Source organism: Phalaenopsis equestris, unplaced genomic scaffold, assembly GCF_001263595.1.
Source record: "Phalaenopsis equestris unplaced genomic scaffold, ASM126359v1 Scaffold000240, whole genome shotgun sequence".
Taxonomy (NCBI): domain Eukaryota; kingdom Viridiplantae; phylum Streptophyta; class Magnoliopsida; order Asparagales; family Orchidaceae; genus Phalaenopsis; species Phalaenopsis equestris.
The window spans coordinates 1,372,174-1,389,818 of NW_018164682.1; the positions used below are offsets into that span (position 1 = coordinate 1,372,174).

General features: G+C 33.1%; 1 protein-coding gene across 3 annotated transcripts in view; it reads left to right on the forward strand.

Annotated features, from left to right (window-relative positions):
- Window positions 1–3,477: 3,477 nt before the first annotated feature.
- Window positions 3,478–17,645, forward strand: part of LOC110024047 (protein CTR9 homolog) — a 92,752-nt gene continuing 78,584 nt past the window's right edge. Inside the window, exons 1-5 of one of the 3 annotated variants that reach the window (XM_020723775.1) lie at window positions 3,478–3,624; window positions 3,713–3,896; window positions 9,861–9,927; window positions 10,057–10,251; window positions 11,759–11,859. In XM_020723775.1, the coding sequence (XP_020579434.1) occupies window positions 3,753–3,896; window positions 9,861–9,927; window positions 10,057–10,251; window positions 11,759–11,859 (507 nt within the window). In that variant the 5' untranslated portion in view covers window positions 3,478–3,624; window positions 3,713–3,752. Of the gene's footprint in view, window positions 3,897–9,860; window positions 9,928–10,056; window positions 10,252–11,758; window positions 11,860–17,645 lie in introns of all 3 variants that reach the window. The other 2 variants (XM_020723774.1, XM_020723776.1) reach the window with 2 other exon arrangements.

A 17,645-nucleotide genomic window follows, 5' to 3' on the forward strand; every position in this document is an offset into this window, starting at 1 on the left:
TCAACTAAGGATAACTTTTGGTCCCCATTTTTCTATTTAATTTTTGTCGGCTATTCATTTCTGCCCTTCCATCAATTAAAGGGTAGTGATAGATGCATGAGAGTATTGTTGCGAATCAAATAAATAAATACAAAGAGGGAAAGTAATTTTTCATAGAAAATGAATTGTCCTAAAAATTGTAGCATATGATTTGCATCTATTGGTAGAACAAGGAGAATACATTCAGACAATTGTGAAAAGCCGACAACTCTTAATGGATTCAACAAGAGAGAGAGTGAGCCAAATGCTGCTTACTTCTTACATTTCCTTATTCATGTCTTGCCTACCAAATAGGGACTTATTTAGGAGTGTTTTGTTTTTTTTTTTTTAAATAAGTCAATATAATGGAAAAATAAGTCAATATAATGGAAAATGTATTGTATTTAAAATATTTTAATTTTCTTAGGCATAAAATAAATACAATTTATCATTTTTTTTGTTTTTGATTAAAAGTGAAATAAAATAAATTTAAATCATGGTAGTGATTGATGTTGGAAAACATCATGCATTCCATCCTGGGATGGTGGGCTCAGCAGCTAGTCCTTGGAGATGCATTCAGAGAAGCTCCATGCTTATGTTTTGAATATGTTTGATTGATCCCACATTTCGGTGTGCTCCGAGTAATTGGTTTGGGTCGATGACTTAAAATCTATATTAAGTACTTGGTCAAAATTGGGTGCATTTGAGTCTAATGATTGGTTATTAATGGCTCACAACTCTAATTTTTTTGGATTGGATTTCTAGGATTTAGTGGGAGTTCAATGTGATGCTTATGATTCTTTAGGTTCATTTAAAACTTCCTCGTTTAAATATAAACCTAATTAGTTCTCTAAGAATCTTTAATGGGTCACATAACAGGTCATTTAATCATCATAATTTTGACCATATTCATGAGTGGTTTTGAATTGATTTAAAGCACTCGTTGAGCTCGTTATTTCTATTTAGAATCAAATCTTGTTCATTTGGTTTGATTTATTTTAAAACAAAATTTTTGGGTCCAATTAGATTATTTGGTCAAATTAAGCTAGTCGAGATTTTAAAGATTTAAATTTCATTCAAGTATGCTTTTTAGTGTTTTTCTTAACTTATTAACTTCATTAAAATCAAATTCATGAAAAGAATAATTTATTTCATTTGAGTGTCAAAATGGGTTGCCCAAAGGTTAAATGGCTTAAATTTGGGTTAAGCATGATTATTAATTTCATGCAATTAGATTGAGTTTTTTTAAAATTATAAGCATAGATAAAAAATTGGTTTTGGCTTAATGATCCTAAATAGTCCATTTAATAGTTTAGGTAGTCAAATAAGGTTGACTAAACATGATTTTAAGCATTCTAAGAGTTCATCTTATGTTCTTAGTCTCAATATCATTAACTTTTTTTAGTTTTGTTTGACTTGTTTTGGTTCAATTTGAGCTAGCTTCCAACTTTGATTTTGGTTATGATAGAGTTATGGTTTATCTAATGAAGCAAATACCAACCTATAATGAGTGAGTGGTCTCTTAAGCTCATAGAAAAGCTTTTATGTTAAGGTAGATTTAGTCTAATTAAAAAGAATCATAAGGATTTATAAAGTGGTTTTATATTCTTATGGCTAAAAAAATAGAAATAAAAATAAAATTGTTAGGGGTTCCTAACTTCATTTGATGAACTATAAGTATATATTTTTTTTAATTAAAACCAAATTGTACTCATATGATTAGTCTAGCACCATAATATGTTAGGGGTTCCTACGATTTCACTTAAAAACCAAAGTCTTTACGAGTTCCAACGGCTTCACCAAAAACAAAAGTGTTACTAAGCTCAAGCTTCTATAATTAGACAGATGATACTGTCAATAATAAATTACTTAAAAGACCGTATCAAGAGATCCTATAATATGAACAAGTCCCAAAGACTATGAAAAGACTATAAGGGGTTATTAATCTTGTTAAAGATGAGGTCAAGCCTCTCGATGTACTTTAGAATGCAATTTTTAGTTTTGAATTTAAAAATTTTTTTCTCCACTCAAGAATTTATCTATAGCCCAGTCATGCTGCTCATCTTATTCAATTATTTATAAGGCTGATATTCTCTAATTCTTATGCATTGATCAACACAAATTCAGTGCGTTAAAGATGATTTCATTGCATTCAATGTTGAACATAATGGAGTGGCTCACATTTTTATCATCATCAATTATTGTCATAACAATTACTAACTTAAGGTATGAGAGAATTACAGCTCATAACATTTGAAGAACTAATAAAGGGTGAGCTCGGCCTTAACAAGGAGGTCATTTGTCCTAAACTACCAAACACTTTTCTCCATCATGCTTATGTGTACTTATGTACGTGACTTCAATAGATGTGTCGGTTTTAAAAAAGATGGCGAAAAAAAATATAATTCAATCCTTTTTCGTACAATATTTATACTTTTCAAAATTTTTTTGACGCATGATTAAATCTTTCAACCTTATTTGCTTATTGTTTAAATCTCGACTGTACCTAGCTCGAACTTTATGCAAACATTGCTTGATCCATCTTTAGCCATAATTCAAACAACATTCGAAGATGGTTCAAGAAAGATTCAAAAACGGCTCTTTCAAAGCTCGAAAATGGTTTAGTTGTTTATAATAATTGATGTGATGTTTAATGTTATTATGTGAATTCAAATTATAATTCAAATATTTAAATTCAAATGACTAAAAAATAATATCATAAAGTTAGAACAACTAGCCAAATACAAAGATAATCTATCATTAAGTTTTATCGTTGAATCATTGTACATGCTTTGAGGTCATCAAATATTTAAAAGCCGTTGCGAGGAGAAAGTGGTTTAAGACATTGAGAGGAGAAAGGGTTGAGAATTTATCATTCAAAAAATTTCATGACTACTTACATGAGGGTTTCCTATTCTATTTGTATAAAGCTGAATAATTTTAGTTCAAACAATTAACAACTTTATCATATTAAGCTAGCCAATATAAATTTTAATAAGCTCAATCAAACCATAATTAGAATAAATAATATATCAATCAATCTTTTGCTAGAAATTTACCTAGTTAATTAACTAAAAAATTATATTTGAGTCAATTTTTTTTTAAAAAAAAAACTATTAATTTTTTTAAGTACATATTTTAAATTAAGTAATATATATTATTAATCCCCCCAAAAAATATTTATCATTGATAAAATTAATTTTTATAAATTTTTTATTAGACTACTTAAATTGTTCTTAAAATCACATATATTTTAAATTAATCTTTAATAAAAATATATAAATCTAATTAAAGAAAAATTATATATATAATCAAATTAAATCACAAATAATATAATTTTATATTAGACAACTTCTATTTATTTTTAATTCATTAATTAGTATAAATTATTAAAATTAACTCGAAAGCCAAAATTATAAACCTACCATTAATAACTCACCCAGTCGACCAAACCGCTTGTCTTTCTCCCCTTCCTCACTCGCGTGAAACCCTCCACGAAAAAGGTGCGCGGAACTTGACAGGGGAGCTTGCAGGCGCAGGCATCGACGGTTATTCTTTCCGAGGTTTAATACTCACAACGGAAATAAAAACGGGATTTTGCAGTGAGTAGGGCTTTCTCTGGCATATTTTGACGATCTGGCTGGATTTATGATGCATAAGCCCTGCAACTGTGTTTCAAATATTTGATTGGCAGCAACGAAAAAGATTCCTGGAACCCTAGGTCGCCGAAGAACATGTCGGCATGCGTTTACATACCTGTTCAGAACTCGGAGGAAGAGGTGAGGGTTGTCCTCGATCAGCTTCCACGTGATGCCTCCGACATAGTGGACATCCTCAAGGCGGAGCAAGCCCCTCTGGACCTCTGGCTTATCATTGCGGTGTGGTTCCTTTTTAGAATCCCTTTTCCTTAATATGTAATTTTCCTATTTCTTAAAACCTCACCCATGTTTATTTACTTAACGCCCCCCCCCCCCCCCCCTTGTTTTAGTTACTGCGGCTGTTAGTTGCATGCATGATTAACTTAGAACCGCCTTCATGAAAATTTGGTATCAGACGTAAGAATCTTTTCATTCAATTTGAACAAAGTTTTTAGGAAATTATCCATGTTGAGGAACTTTTATGCACTCACAATTTAAATTTGCAGTCTTGCTCTGGCTAGCGTGAAATAATGTATGTCACATGATAAATTTGCATTGATGCAACTAATGGCGTTGTGCGGAAGCATAATGTGGTCTACACCTATTTTCCTGTACCATTTAGTTTTTGTGAACCTTTTGGACACAGTTGATGCCGGTGTTAGAAGTAAAAAAATAAAGGCAAATGATATTCTAGCTCAAGTAATGTGGAAATTTTCAGAGGTGTTTTGGAGCTTAATTTTATTGACCGGCCTCAAATTGAAATGAATTGTTGATCTTGGTCCGAATTACATTGAACTGTAACTTGGATAGAGCAAATCATTAATTAGATAAATAATGTCATGTTTGGAGAATTAATTTGGTTTTATGCTAGAATTTTATTATGAAAGGGATTTTTATTTTTTAAAATTATAACGGGTAGAGCAAGGAACTTCATTGAGTTTTAGTCAAAATATTGTATATGATTCAGTATTATATTTGTTTGTTTGGTTTTGATTAAAAATGAAAAATGATATTCAAAGGTTTTTTGAATTTTATTACAGATATGTATGATATAGCACTAAATAATAATTATAATTGTGGGCAATCAAATAATTTTTTTAATAATAGTAGGATTATATAACGGATCAACATTGAGTTCATTTTTTTTTAATATTATTTATAAAAACCCTAAACTAAGGAGATTCAAGATGAGGAATTTCGGTTTATTCCTGTTGTCTATGACATAGTTTTAGTTTTCGAGACATCTAACAAAATAGTTAAAAATTTGGATTGATGGGTACAATTTTTAAAATGCAAATGTTCTAGAAATGATACAAAAAAGGTTTAAGTATATGTCTGCAATTTTAGTGTGATTTGTTAAAATTATCATATAATGCTATATGAAGATTAAGTGATACCTGTGTGTTATATGTCAAAGTATTTTTGATATATTAATCACGAGGATATGGATGTGTATTTATTTTCCAGGGTTAAGGTTAAGTGGTACAAAATGGATATGTTCTTTATATTTTTATTTGATTTTATGCTATCATAGAAATTTAAGGGTAAGTTTTGTAAAATTAAAATTGTAAGTAAATTATGCTGTATGGAATCAAGTGTTGTGTAATAGAATGGTCATTGATTATTAAGTTATGTGCAGTGGAAATGATATTGTTGAGGTTGATGTTTTGAAATAGTAGAAAAAATAAATTAAGTAATGATTACTTTAAAAGACAATTGGAGTGGCATATAATAAATATAAGATATTTGCAAATAGAGCTGTTATTTGGACATTTACAAAGAATGGTATCATTTATACCCATTAGATGGATAGACAATCTTAGCGTGCATAGCTTGGAAAGAAAAATGGTAGATCTATGATAATATGAATATTATTTATTTAAAATAATTTGCAAGAAATATGGTTAACATTGTCGGCAACAGTAAGATAGGAGTGTGAAATGAGAATTCATAAAGGTTGCTTTAATGATGATGATTTATTAAACAATTTGACTAGGATTAAATTGTTTGTTATGATTTTAATCAGAAGGTGATTCAATTAGATTTTCATTTTCTCTAATGACCTTTGTAATTCCACATACTCTTACTCTTAAATCATATCATCATTATCATCATTATTTGCCTTATCCACAGGTACAAATACTATCTGGAAATACATTAATACATTCTCATGTCAATTTCAAAATCTTTCTATAAGCTATAGTTAGGGTGACAACATTGGACTTTTAATGAGCCATCCTTAACTTGGTCAACTTGAAAGTAATCCTTTTTGGCGGTTCTACGTCCGACAGCGTGATCGACTCGTAGACAACTATACGTTTCAAAATTGATTAGAATAGATTTGATAAGAACATATACACATTTTTCAAACAAAGTTATATTTTTCGCTACAAACAAAATTGATACAACTCTACATGTTGATTACCTGTTTTGGGCTAAGGAGTACCCTCCTAAGTTAGGTTCAGTAGGACACCCTTCTAGTCGAGTGGTGGACTTTATACATCCGGGTGACCGAGTAGCCTTCAACGACCCTCGAGTACAAATATATATTTGAGCCTAGCCCCGACCCGAGTGCTTACGGTCCCCTCTTTTCGGACTTTTTCATACGTTTTATTGGAATTTTTAGATAAAACACTCGTGGTCTTTTCTCCGGGAATTTTTTTTGAGGTTTTTTTGACAGTTTTACTTAGATTATTACTCACCGATTTTCTTGAGTTTTCCGTCATTGATTATTTGTCGATTTTCCTCGAGTTTTCCAGGTGACGTTTCCTTTGTTGATTCACTTTTGCCTGTATGATGCATGCTAGCTCGTTCCTTAAATTCCATTGCTCTACTTATAACTGCCACATCAATTACATTTAAAGGAATAATAGACCTCCTAGGTATACATGTTTGCTTCGTGTTTACAACATGTTACTTTCTTACAGCCGCTTTCCTGTCATACATTCTACTTTTTTTTACACCGTATGTTGTACTGTTCTTTTTCACCATAAACTCTACTGTTTGTCCTGTACTACACACTCTACTGTTATTCTATATACTGTACAACTGTTGCATGTCCTACTGCTTTCATATATACTGCTTTTTTTCGCCATTCATGGTACTGTTTCTCTTGCACATCATACCTTAGTATAGGCGGACAGTAGTTGGTTTTATAGGGGGTGCCCGGTAGCAGATCGTTGACTCAACAATTGCATGTACGTCGAACTCAAAGGTGCTACGACAAGGAGCTTAGAGCTAGCGTTGTGGGCAACACGACCATTTTCAACAGCAGAACACGTCTACATCAACTAAACCATTCCTTAGAAATTAAAACACCAAGCAATAGGATTTTGAGGTTGTTTGCCTAGTGCAACATAAATTCTCAACCTTTCTTTAGGCATTTGTACAACTCTACTGTGTACTCTAAGCCCTAACTTGTTTTAGGATTCTGAGGTTGTCGTTCGTCACGACCTAAATCCTCATATCTTCCAGGCTATTTGTGTGATCGTCTCACATAAATGTAAGCCCTAATTAAATAAAATTGACATGATCAAACATTTGAATAATTTCTCATCGAAACTGAAGTCAAACCATAGAGTAGACTGGGAAGTCGCTGAGGTTCTCCTTCGGATCTCTGGCATGCCCTAATTCTTCCTCCTTTGGACTCTACAACAAAATGTTCCAAATTTGAACCATTCCCCTTTCACACATCTTTGTCCGATTTTGTTGAAAAGTTTTGTTCTTTGTCCGATTTTGTTGAAAAGTCCTATCCTTTTGAAGTTCATGAAGTAATATTTTCTGATTCTTATCGAGAGTATTCTTAGGTGATTTCAGTTATCTAAGATATAATTAACCATAGAGGCTTGCTCTTATAGGAAGCTTTCCCGAACCCAGCTTAATTTAAACCCTATTTAATTCTTCATATTAAATAGAGGAACTTGTCGGCAAATAAAATGGTTTCGCAGACCAAACGAATGTCATATATTTCTTAGTTTATTTGATCGAGCCTCACCTTCAAGTCTTGTATTTGTCCTTCGGGATAGATACAAGATTTGAGGTATAACACCCTTTCATTTAAACTATGAAAAATATGTGGTCAGTTTGATTTCATATTTTTCTAAACTTAAATCTATGTGTAAATTAAAACGTTCTTCCGAAGCGGGCGACGATTTATTTTTACCGTCGCATTAGCAAAAAAGAAGTTATTGAATCATGCTTAATTTCCCTCTGAATCTCTGTTTGGCGAAGGAGATGGAGAAGGAGAAAACGAATGAGGTGGCTGAGGAAATCAAATTAAAAGAACCAGGAAAATGCCTGTCGAGGAGAGAGAGAAAGATTGCTTTGCAACAAGATGTAATTCTTCTTCGACTTGATTTCTCTCCTCTATCTTTCTCACTCTCTATACTTATATGTCTTCTTCCTTTGTTTTTAAATTTTCATAACTTGCAGGTTGATAAGCTGACAAAAAAACTCAGGCGTGAAGAGAATGTTCACAGAGCATTAAAGAGAGCTTTTACCAGACCCTTAGGTGCTCTCCCACGCCTCCCTCCCTATCTCCCTTCATATGTGAGTACATTTCACAGATTCATTCTCATTTTTATCTCATGAGATATTTATTCTGAATTATTACCATCTCCTCTGTATCTCAAGACACTCGAGCTTCTTGCTGAAGTAGCTGTGTTGGAGGAGGAGGTGATTCGGCTTGAAGAAAAGGTGGTAACTTTTCGACAAGATCTCTACCAAGAAGCCATTTTTATCTCTACTTCCAAAAACAAGAAGGAAACTGGATCGGATTCATTCTATGATCAATCAGAACAACAGAAAGCTCAATCTCGACTGAACGCTTCTGCGATCAGCACCACATCGCCGTCGCCATCAAAGCGGCGATCTTTGGACGGAAACCACCACCATTTTCCTTCCATCTATGTTGTTAAAGAGAACCGGCTTCCAAAGAAGCACGACTCTTCCCTGTCTGAAGAACATAGAGGAAAAGAGAACCAGGTTAAGTATTCATTAGATTCTTCTCTGGAGAATGATTTTCTGTACATATACAATCTAATTGTTACTCTAATCTCTCTTTCCAGCCAAAAAATCAAGCAGCTGATAAGGTAAGAAAAGTTCCCACCTTTCAGAATCCCTCTGATAAAAAGTCCTGTAAGGAACTCAGCGGACCAAACAAATTATCAGAGGAGATCTTGAGATGTCTCTTGAGTATTTTCTCAAGGATTAGCTTGGCGAAGAACGCAATGGCGATGGAGAGCGAGTTTTCTCCTTCTGTTTCAGCCTCTTCTGAAGGTTTAGGGATTCAAGGATCTCTAGATCCTTATAGTATTTGTTCACAATTTGGGAGAAGGGATGTAGGCCCATATCAACACCTCCATGAATTAGAAGCAAGCTCGATCGATCCAAATCTCATCTCAAACTCATTGTTTCTTACACAAAGATTGAAGTAAGTTTTGTGAGCTGAATTAGTTCATATTAACAGTGATACTGAGTTAATTGGGATTTAATTATGATTTAGATTACTGTTGAAGAAGCTCTCATCTGTGGATGTTTCTGAGCTTACTCATCAGCAGAAGCTTGCTTTCTGGATCAATATATACAATTCATGCATCATGAATGTAAGCTAAATACCCACATCCATTAAATCCTTTTGCTTTTCATTGTAGGGTCTTTTAAATCTACTTTTAGTTGTTGGCTTGCTGTTGGCATTGCAATCATGTTGTGCGTTGTTTGTAATTTCATGCTTGCTGGACTTTCTACTAGCATATTTGGAATAGTCGTTGGTTTCACAGTTTCTTTTATAGACCTGATCCTCCAAACTTAAATTTTTACGGTATGAACCTTTAGGATGGTTGTGAGTTTTTCTAAACAACAATGTAACATATTTGTTTTTGGCTTCTTGTATCTCATTCCGTAATTGTTATTATGACATGGCTTTTTTTTTTGTGATTAGTGATTCATTGGATTGTATCTTATCCATGTTTCTCCTTATAAGTCATAAGGATTTATGTTATTTATTGCTTGATAAGTATTGTACCAAGATATACTCATCACAATTAACTTTTCATTATGTTTTGAGTTATTGCCTTTTGACAGCTTGTTTTCATTCATTCATTCATTTATTTATTTATTTTTTCTGTCGTTATCTAAATTTAAATGTTGTAATTTCCCATTTTATTTAGCAGTCAGCTTTTCATTTTTTCTATTTTGTTTGTACAGAGGGAATACTTTAAGCAAGGAAAAATTGAGCAGTTCAGACAAATTTTGGAGGAAGGGTCTAGTCCTGGTATATGTTTTCTGGATATTCCATATTTTTTCCGTTTGACTATGATTCATCAACCTACATAGCTCCAACATATTATGCAATAATATTTATGTACATTGCATGACATAAGAAATTGTGAATATTGTCCAGAAATAGATGAATACTATGCTGATGTTCGGTATGAACGGATTGCTATCCTGAATGCTCTTGGAGCTTACCATACTTATTTAGGAAAGATTGAGACAAAGCAACGGGAGAGGGATGATAATTTTGTTTTAGCAACTCAATATTACAATCGAGCATCAAGGATTGATGTTCACGAGCCTTCCACTTGGATCGGAAAAGGTAGGTATCACTTGATTAGCCCCTTTTAGTTTCACTTTTTATAATCTGCAATAATCCCGCTTATACTGAGGAAGGCTGAATTAAATATTCAAGAAACTTATTTCCCGAGCTTTGCTTATATCATATATCATTATTCTGAGAGTACATGGGTTATCACATTCCTTGAAGCATTTATTTTTGCCAAATTAAATATTTCCTTCACGGGATATATGATCATTTTCTCTGGGAAAAACTACTTGAGAATTAGTCTTTATATTATATGGCCCTTGGCTTCCTGTTTTCCAAATTTAGAGAATGCGGTTAAACATGACTTTTGCTAAATTAATTCTCAGATAGTGATAAGAACCACTTTCAGAGTCTCGTGTTGCGAGAGCGATCAGAATTAAGCATTGAATTTTGTGAGGCGGTTTGTGTTAAAAATATCCAGAGGCAGGCTGAAGCATCAATTAATGAATTTGATTTCAGTTCTAGATAATATAGCATATATTATATGATAGGCAGTTATCTATTGGTGAGGTTGATTTGAATTCAAATTAAAGTTATTGCCATTTGTCATGTTGTACCTGTTTGGTGCATAAATTGGTTGCAGATTTAAATTTCCAGTGAATGACATGGTTGTTGAGGTAGAAATGGATTTAGGTATATTTAAATTGAAATTTAAACTTAATTCCTTATGCCTCTCGTCACTCATATGAACAGACATGTGCCACCTCCAGGAGTCATTTACACCACTTTAATATATCGTTAGTACTATGGTGACATGAACTTTTACCATGATCTATAAGGTAATCTTTTCATTCTTTCCAATAAGTAGTAACATGCGCATGCTATGATCATTTTAATTTATTTTAATCCTGTTTTTAATGGTACACACACAATTTTGTTATTCAATTTACACCATACAAGTGGTCCAGATGGCACGGTATGGAAATTTTGGAATTTGATGTTACGTAATTTTGTTATGCTTTCTACTGTAATATGAATCTATATTTCGTTTGATTAAAGCATCTTATTTGCTGGGTTCCTCATATTGTTTAGTGTCGTTCTTATGAAATAAATATCATTTGAAATGATTTGTCAGAATTCTGTTTCAAATTAGGTTTACCGTGATCATCATAGACTATCCCAAACTAGTTGGGGTTCCCTTTGTGAATCTTTGTTCTTTCATTCCCGTTGTTTTGCTTAAATCATATTTGTAAAACTTGAATGTACTTTTCATACAGATTCATCTAATCTCAATTGTTTTCTTGCTAGCTTTCCTATGTTTTGATATTTCTTATGACGGTAACCTTCCTTTCTGTTTTCTTTTGAGTGATATCAAAATTATGACACTAATTGGAAAGGCATGTGTATGAACTTTTTATCACCAGCATTGTCTTCTCTTCCTGCTATCCTTCGCATATTATTGAAGTTTTTGAAGGTTCTTTCTTGTGATCATCAGTGGGATTATGGTGCAGGGACTATTTGTACTCGTCGGTTGTTTTTATGTCTTGACTTGTTCATGCAGGCCAGCTTTGTGTCGCCAAAGGTGATCTCGCACAGGCATCTAGCCAATTCAGTATTGCTTTGAATGAAGACCAGAATAATGTTGCTGCACTTCTTGGTCAGGTACTTATGCTCTGTGAAGCTCGCACCCGCCATCCGTTACAATTCAAAATCTCTTTCACGCCAAATATTTTACTTGTATATCGTGACTTGCATATGTGATTCACAAGCTTACCATGACAATACAAAGACGATGGTCGAAGATGGATGCAATTTCACGAAGAATTGGTTTAGGACACCTGGATTACAATAAAAAACTGTAATCCATTTGTCTTATAAGTCTTAAAAGCACCCTCTTATATTTCATTTGATTTACAATGTAGCCTTAAAAGCTTGCACACTTTAAAGTCATTTTGAACTTGAAATGTTTGCAAAATATTGTGATTTTGGGCTACACAATTTAATTTTGTCTTAAAAATGAATAGCCTTTTGTTCGCTGGCAGGTGATATTGTGAATTCGGTGATGAAATTGGATTGTGAAGCCTTTATTTTGGTATTTGGAAATGACATTTATGTAACTTAGCCCCAGTTTCATATTTAATTCATTTTGCAAGTTATCGTATCCAAATGATTCAATCCTAAGAGTCTAAACTTAAAAAAAACCTAAGTTTGAATAAATTTTAAATCCTAGAAGCCTAAGTTCGAAATGGTCAAATTTGAATTAATTTTAAACGCTAGGAGGATATTCAAACCTTAGAAGGCTAGGTCGGAAAAAAAAGGCCAATTTTGAATTTTTTTTTGTAATTTTAAATGATTCAAAATTTTAAGTTTAAATAGTCCAAAATCTTAAGTTATTTGCAAGTTTAAATCACTCGGAATTTTGGCAGCCTCCCGTCATATACTCCCATTAGGGGGTATCTAGGAGAACACCAATCTGCTTAACTGTTTATGAGACACGCTGGTCAGTGTTGCGAGAGACTACTATCAGAGTGCAAAGTAATGTATTTTAACCCACGGTCTATAAGACACTGCAAACCTTCAATTTACCTGCAAAAAGTAAAACACAAGCACATATTTCCCCTTGAATAGGTAATTTACTTTTTGAAGTGATATTTAAATTTCTGGATAGGTGCTCATGTTTTTTAGAATAAGTACTTAAATTCCCTTTTAAAAATTTCCCCCAAATGAGCATACAAATTCTCAGAATTTCATTTAATTCCTTGGATACATACTCAAGTTCCCCCAGTGGGTAGTCTGAAAATTTTCGCTTGACCCCTTTTTATATCTTTGCATGAGAAATCGACGAAGTTGAAGACGACGACGGTGCTGAAACGACTGAATTAGCATAATACAACTTTTAAATTCTTGGAACTTACATAATGTATAATATATATCATATATAACGAGAGATGGAGTGAAAAAAAAGAGGTTAATGTTGTTGGCTCGGGTTAGGAGGGTGAGGAGCGGGTCGGTTTACTTTTACGAATAGAAGGACCCTATGTAAGTGGCAATGAGAAAGGGATAGAATCAGGACAGAAAGGTGGAGACTGGTGTTCTTCATGCGATTCTTGTGGCAGGGAGGGATAAGAAGGGGCTCGACTAGTGGAAGGAGAAAGGGATTTCAGAGTCCTTTTATATCGTGATCCCATTGTAGGTTTAAGGAGAGAGATGAGAGTGTCGATGCAGAGAGAGCAGGGAAGCGGCTAGAGCTTGTGTAGAGAACGGTGTGGAAGTTGGGTGTAGTGAGAGGCGCAGGCATCAGTGCAGGGAGAGCTGGGAAGGAGTTAGGGCTCGTGCAAAATGACATGTAAGTGGCATGCAGGGAGAGATGAGCAACAATCCATAATAGGGAAACAAGGAGGAAGATGTGCAGTGGATGAACGAAAGAGGAAGGAGCGGAATCGCGCTTCTCTGTCGTGCAAAACATAGAGGAGTCACAGGGGCTTCCAGATGGGAGCGACCACGAGTATTCCAACTGAGAGAAAATGCAATAGTGGAAGGGATTTCATGTAAGAAATATTATTATATATTTCTTACAAATTATAATATATTTTTTATTATAATTAAAAAAAATGCAACAGTGGAAGGGATTTCATGCGAGACATAATTAGAGGAGAAACAAACAGGAGTTGAAGGAAAGCGAGAACCATAGACGTGTGATTTAGAGGGGTGGGTACATATCGTACGGTTTTACTTTGAACAAAAGCTCGAACAGTTATTAACGTCGAGTGGGAGCAGGTGTACAAGTGACTTATATTAATTAAGTTTAATTAAATTTAATTAATAACATTAATAAATTTTAAAGACTTGTTAATGTCAACAACACACTCTAACAAAATGGAGCGGCAGGCAGGAAAAATCGTTACTTTTTGGAGGTAACTGGGACACTTCTCATGCACAATCAATCACCAAACTAATATTGGGTTGAAGTTGTTCTAACAATAATCTATTTAATCAAGAGAATACCCTCTAGAGTAATTGATTTCAAAAGTCCATTAAACTATTTGATTGAATTATTTTTTGCCAAAAGCATTTTTATGGACCCTCCAAAAAATCCAAAAAATTGATGTATTGCTTATATATTCTTATCCATAAACAACCTAGGGGAAAATTTGATCTAAGAACTCTCAAGTGCATATTCAGCGGATATTCTACCATATAAAAATGATACAAATTATATCATCCACCCACATAAAGGTTCTTCACTTCAATGGATGTCACTTTTGATGAAACCCATAATTTCTTCACTCTAATTCCTCTTCACGGGGGGAATTCTCATCTTGTTAAATTTGATATTATCTTTCATCTTGACATGCAATGACAAAAAATCTTTCAAATACAAATTTTGCATCAACCATCTCTTTTCAGTTCTATACAAGAAGGAACAAACCCATCCAAGATCTCCAGTAATTCCAAGACTTAGAACCGTTAACAAGCAATGCTACTCAACCCACTGCCACTCATTTATATCTTATCTCTCAATACACCCCATTCCATAAATTTTTTCATTTCATAAAATCTTTCTAATCAATATCAATACCAATTATATTTTCTTTCCACAAATTCTATTTGAGACATTTGAAAATAAAGGTTGGAAGGAAGTTATGAGAAAAGAAATGAACGCATTGAAAAAAAGCGTACATGAGAGGTCACTGAATTACTAAAAGAAAATAAGATAATAGGTTGTACATGATTTTTTTACAATGGAATACAGTGTAGATCAGAGCCTGGAAAGATATAAAATAAGATTATAGCAAATGAGTATACTCAATATTAAATTGATTTTCAAAAAACTTTTGCTGTTGTTGCAAAAATGAATACTATTCACATTCAGATATTCTTAGAAGTCAATCACAGGTGTTCTATACAATAATATGATGTAAAAAATAGTTTCTTACATGGTGATATCGAAGAAAATGTCTATATTGGTCCACTAATTGGATTTGATAGCTCTTTTAAAAATAATCAGGTATGCATTTTGAAACCTATATGGACTAAAACAATCATCGAGAGCTTGGTTTGACAGATTTGCAAAGACTATAGACTAGATAAAAATAAAGTCAAGAAGATTACACTCTCTTCTTAAAAGACTCCCTTAATGATAAAATCTTAATTCTTATTGTATATGTTGATATAATTGTTAAAGGAGATGACAATTAAGAGAAATAAACTCTTTAGAAAAACAATTGCCAAAGATATTGAAATTAAAAAGTTAGAAAAACTCAAATACTTTGTAATAGAAGTGACTTAATAAAAACAAAGGGATATTTCTCTTCCACATATTATAGATTTGCTGAAAGAGACCAAGATGATAGAGGGCAAGCCGTGTGAAACTCCAATTTAACTAGGAGACATTGTATCTTGTTGAAGTAGCTGATGTAGACAAAATACAATATCAAAGGTTAGTGAAAAAATTAATTTATTCATCTTACACTAGTTTTTGACATCTCATTTGCAGTTAGTTTGGTTAGTTAATTCATGCACAAACCTAACGAGTCACACCTTCAAACCATTTTTATATTTCTTAAATATTTTAAAGCAAGCCTATGTAAATGAATTGTATACAAAAGACTTGATACTCTACAAGTTGAAGGATACATAGATGCGGATTTTGCTGGATCACGGATGGTTAAAATGTCTACTTCAAGGTATTGCACATTCTTATGAGGAAATCTCATAACTTGGAGAAGCAAGAAATTGTCTGTGGTTTTAAGTCCAATTCTTGAAGCCAAGTTTAAAGACACTGCACAAGGGATTAGTGTGCTTCTATGGGTTAAAATTATATTAAAGGGTTTAAAGTTTAAGTGGAAAGAGCTTATGAAATTATATTATGATAAAAAATCGACTATCAATATTGCGCCCAATCTTGGACAACATGACTATACCAAACATTGTAAGGATGATATACACTTTATAAAAGAAAATTGGAAGCTGGTTTGATTTGTTCTCTATATGTGCTCACAAGAAATCTACTAACTGCCATATTTACCAAAAGAATTTGCGACCCAATATTTAAAAATACCATAAGCAAACTTGGAAGGATAGATCTCTAGTATACAGTTTGAGGAGGAGTGTTGAATTTTTGCTCTAAGCATATCAAAGAATGGAAGGCACACAGAGCAATCTTTATACTTTTGGATCTGTTTATTTATGACTTATATTACAAAGAACTCAAGGCATATGGATTGAGGCTTTGTACAGTTAGATTAAGGCACATAGATTGAGGCTTTGTACTATTATATCTGTCTCTTAATTACTAGGTTTCTTCACAGTAAATGTCTACACTCACCTCGAGCCTGTCACCCCGATAAACAACCTGAAATCTATAAATATTTTTGGACTTTATAAATTTTTGGCTCATAAAATAATTAAACCCAAAAAAGTAACATTCTTACCTCAAATCAGCTTCTTGACAAAAAATTTGCCTTCCTGAAGTTGCCAAAAATCTTCCCTTATTTACTTACCACATCAAATCTCATTTCTCCTCTAAATTCATGCTAAAACCTTTACAGAAACTCACAAAGAACTTTCGACGCTTTTAACACACAATCAGTGCTTTCGACGGCTACCAAAAACAAAAAAATATGAAAAATGAGGCAAAACACAAAATGAAAGTGCGAGGAAGAAAATTAATGTTATAAATAGCGTGAAATATGGATTCACACTTACGGTAATTGTCCCAATGCCCTAAATTCAGAGTTGCGACACCTCGTAACCTAGCTTGCGGTTCGCGCGAACCAAACAGGAAGGTGGATCGCGAGAAAGGAAAAATCGGAAAATGGGAAGCTCGGTGCCCTATTCGACTGCACAAAGGAAATAAAAATGATGAAAGTCGGTTGTGAACAGTGCTGCAGAAGATTAAGGAGGGATTAAGGAATAATTAAGGTTAATTTAATGTATAACTTCAAACTTTTATATCTTCAAATCTGTTCATAATTAATATATAGTTCTTTGTATGGAATTGATTGATTTTTATGTAGAATTTTATGAAATTGTTTCAATTGAAATCCGATGGGTGTAAAAATTGAGGTACAACTTAAGTCGTCAATAGAATTTTCTTCGATTTCTCAAAAATTGGTTATTACTTTTCCCCTCATAATATTTTGTCATCGAAATTCATGAACTCCACAACTAGGAAGATGAAACAAAAGTGATTACAAAAATCTATTTCTCGTTAAGTGATAACTAAAACATATGTGATAAACTATAAATTTGATAAATCTAACATTTCATCCAAAAAACAAATCATCTATCAAACTATGTATCAGCATCAGTGGCAAAATACTCTTCTAGTTAATGATTAGTTAGGGAATAAACTCTTAGGCGAGTGTTCTGTCTTTGTTGCTCCTTAATCCTTACGAGCCACAATATGAGATTCTGCCATCTTCTGCTGATCACTTCTCGAAATA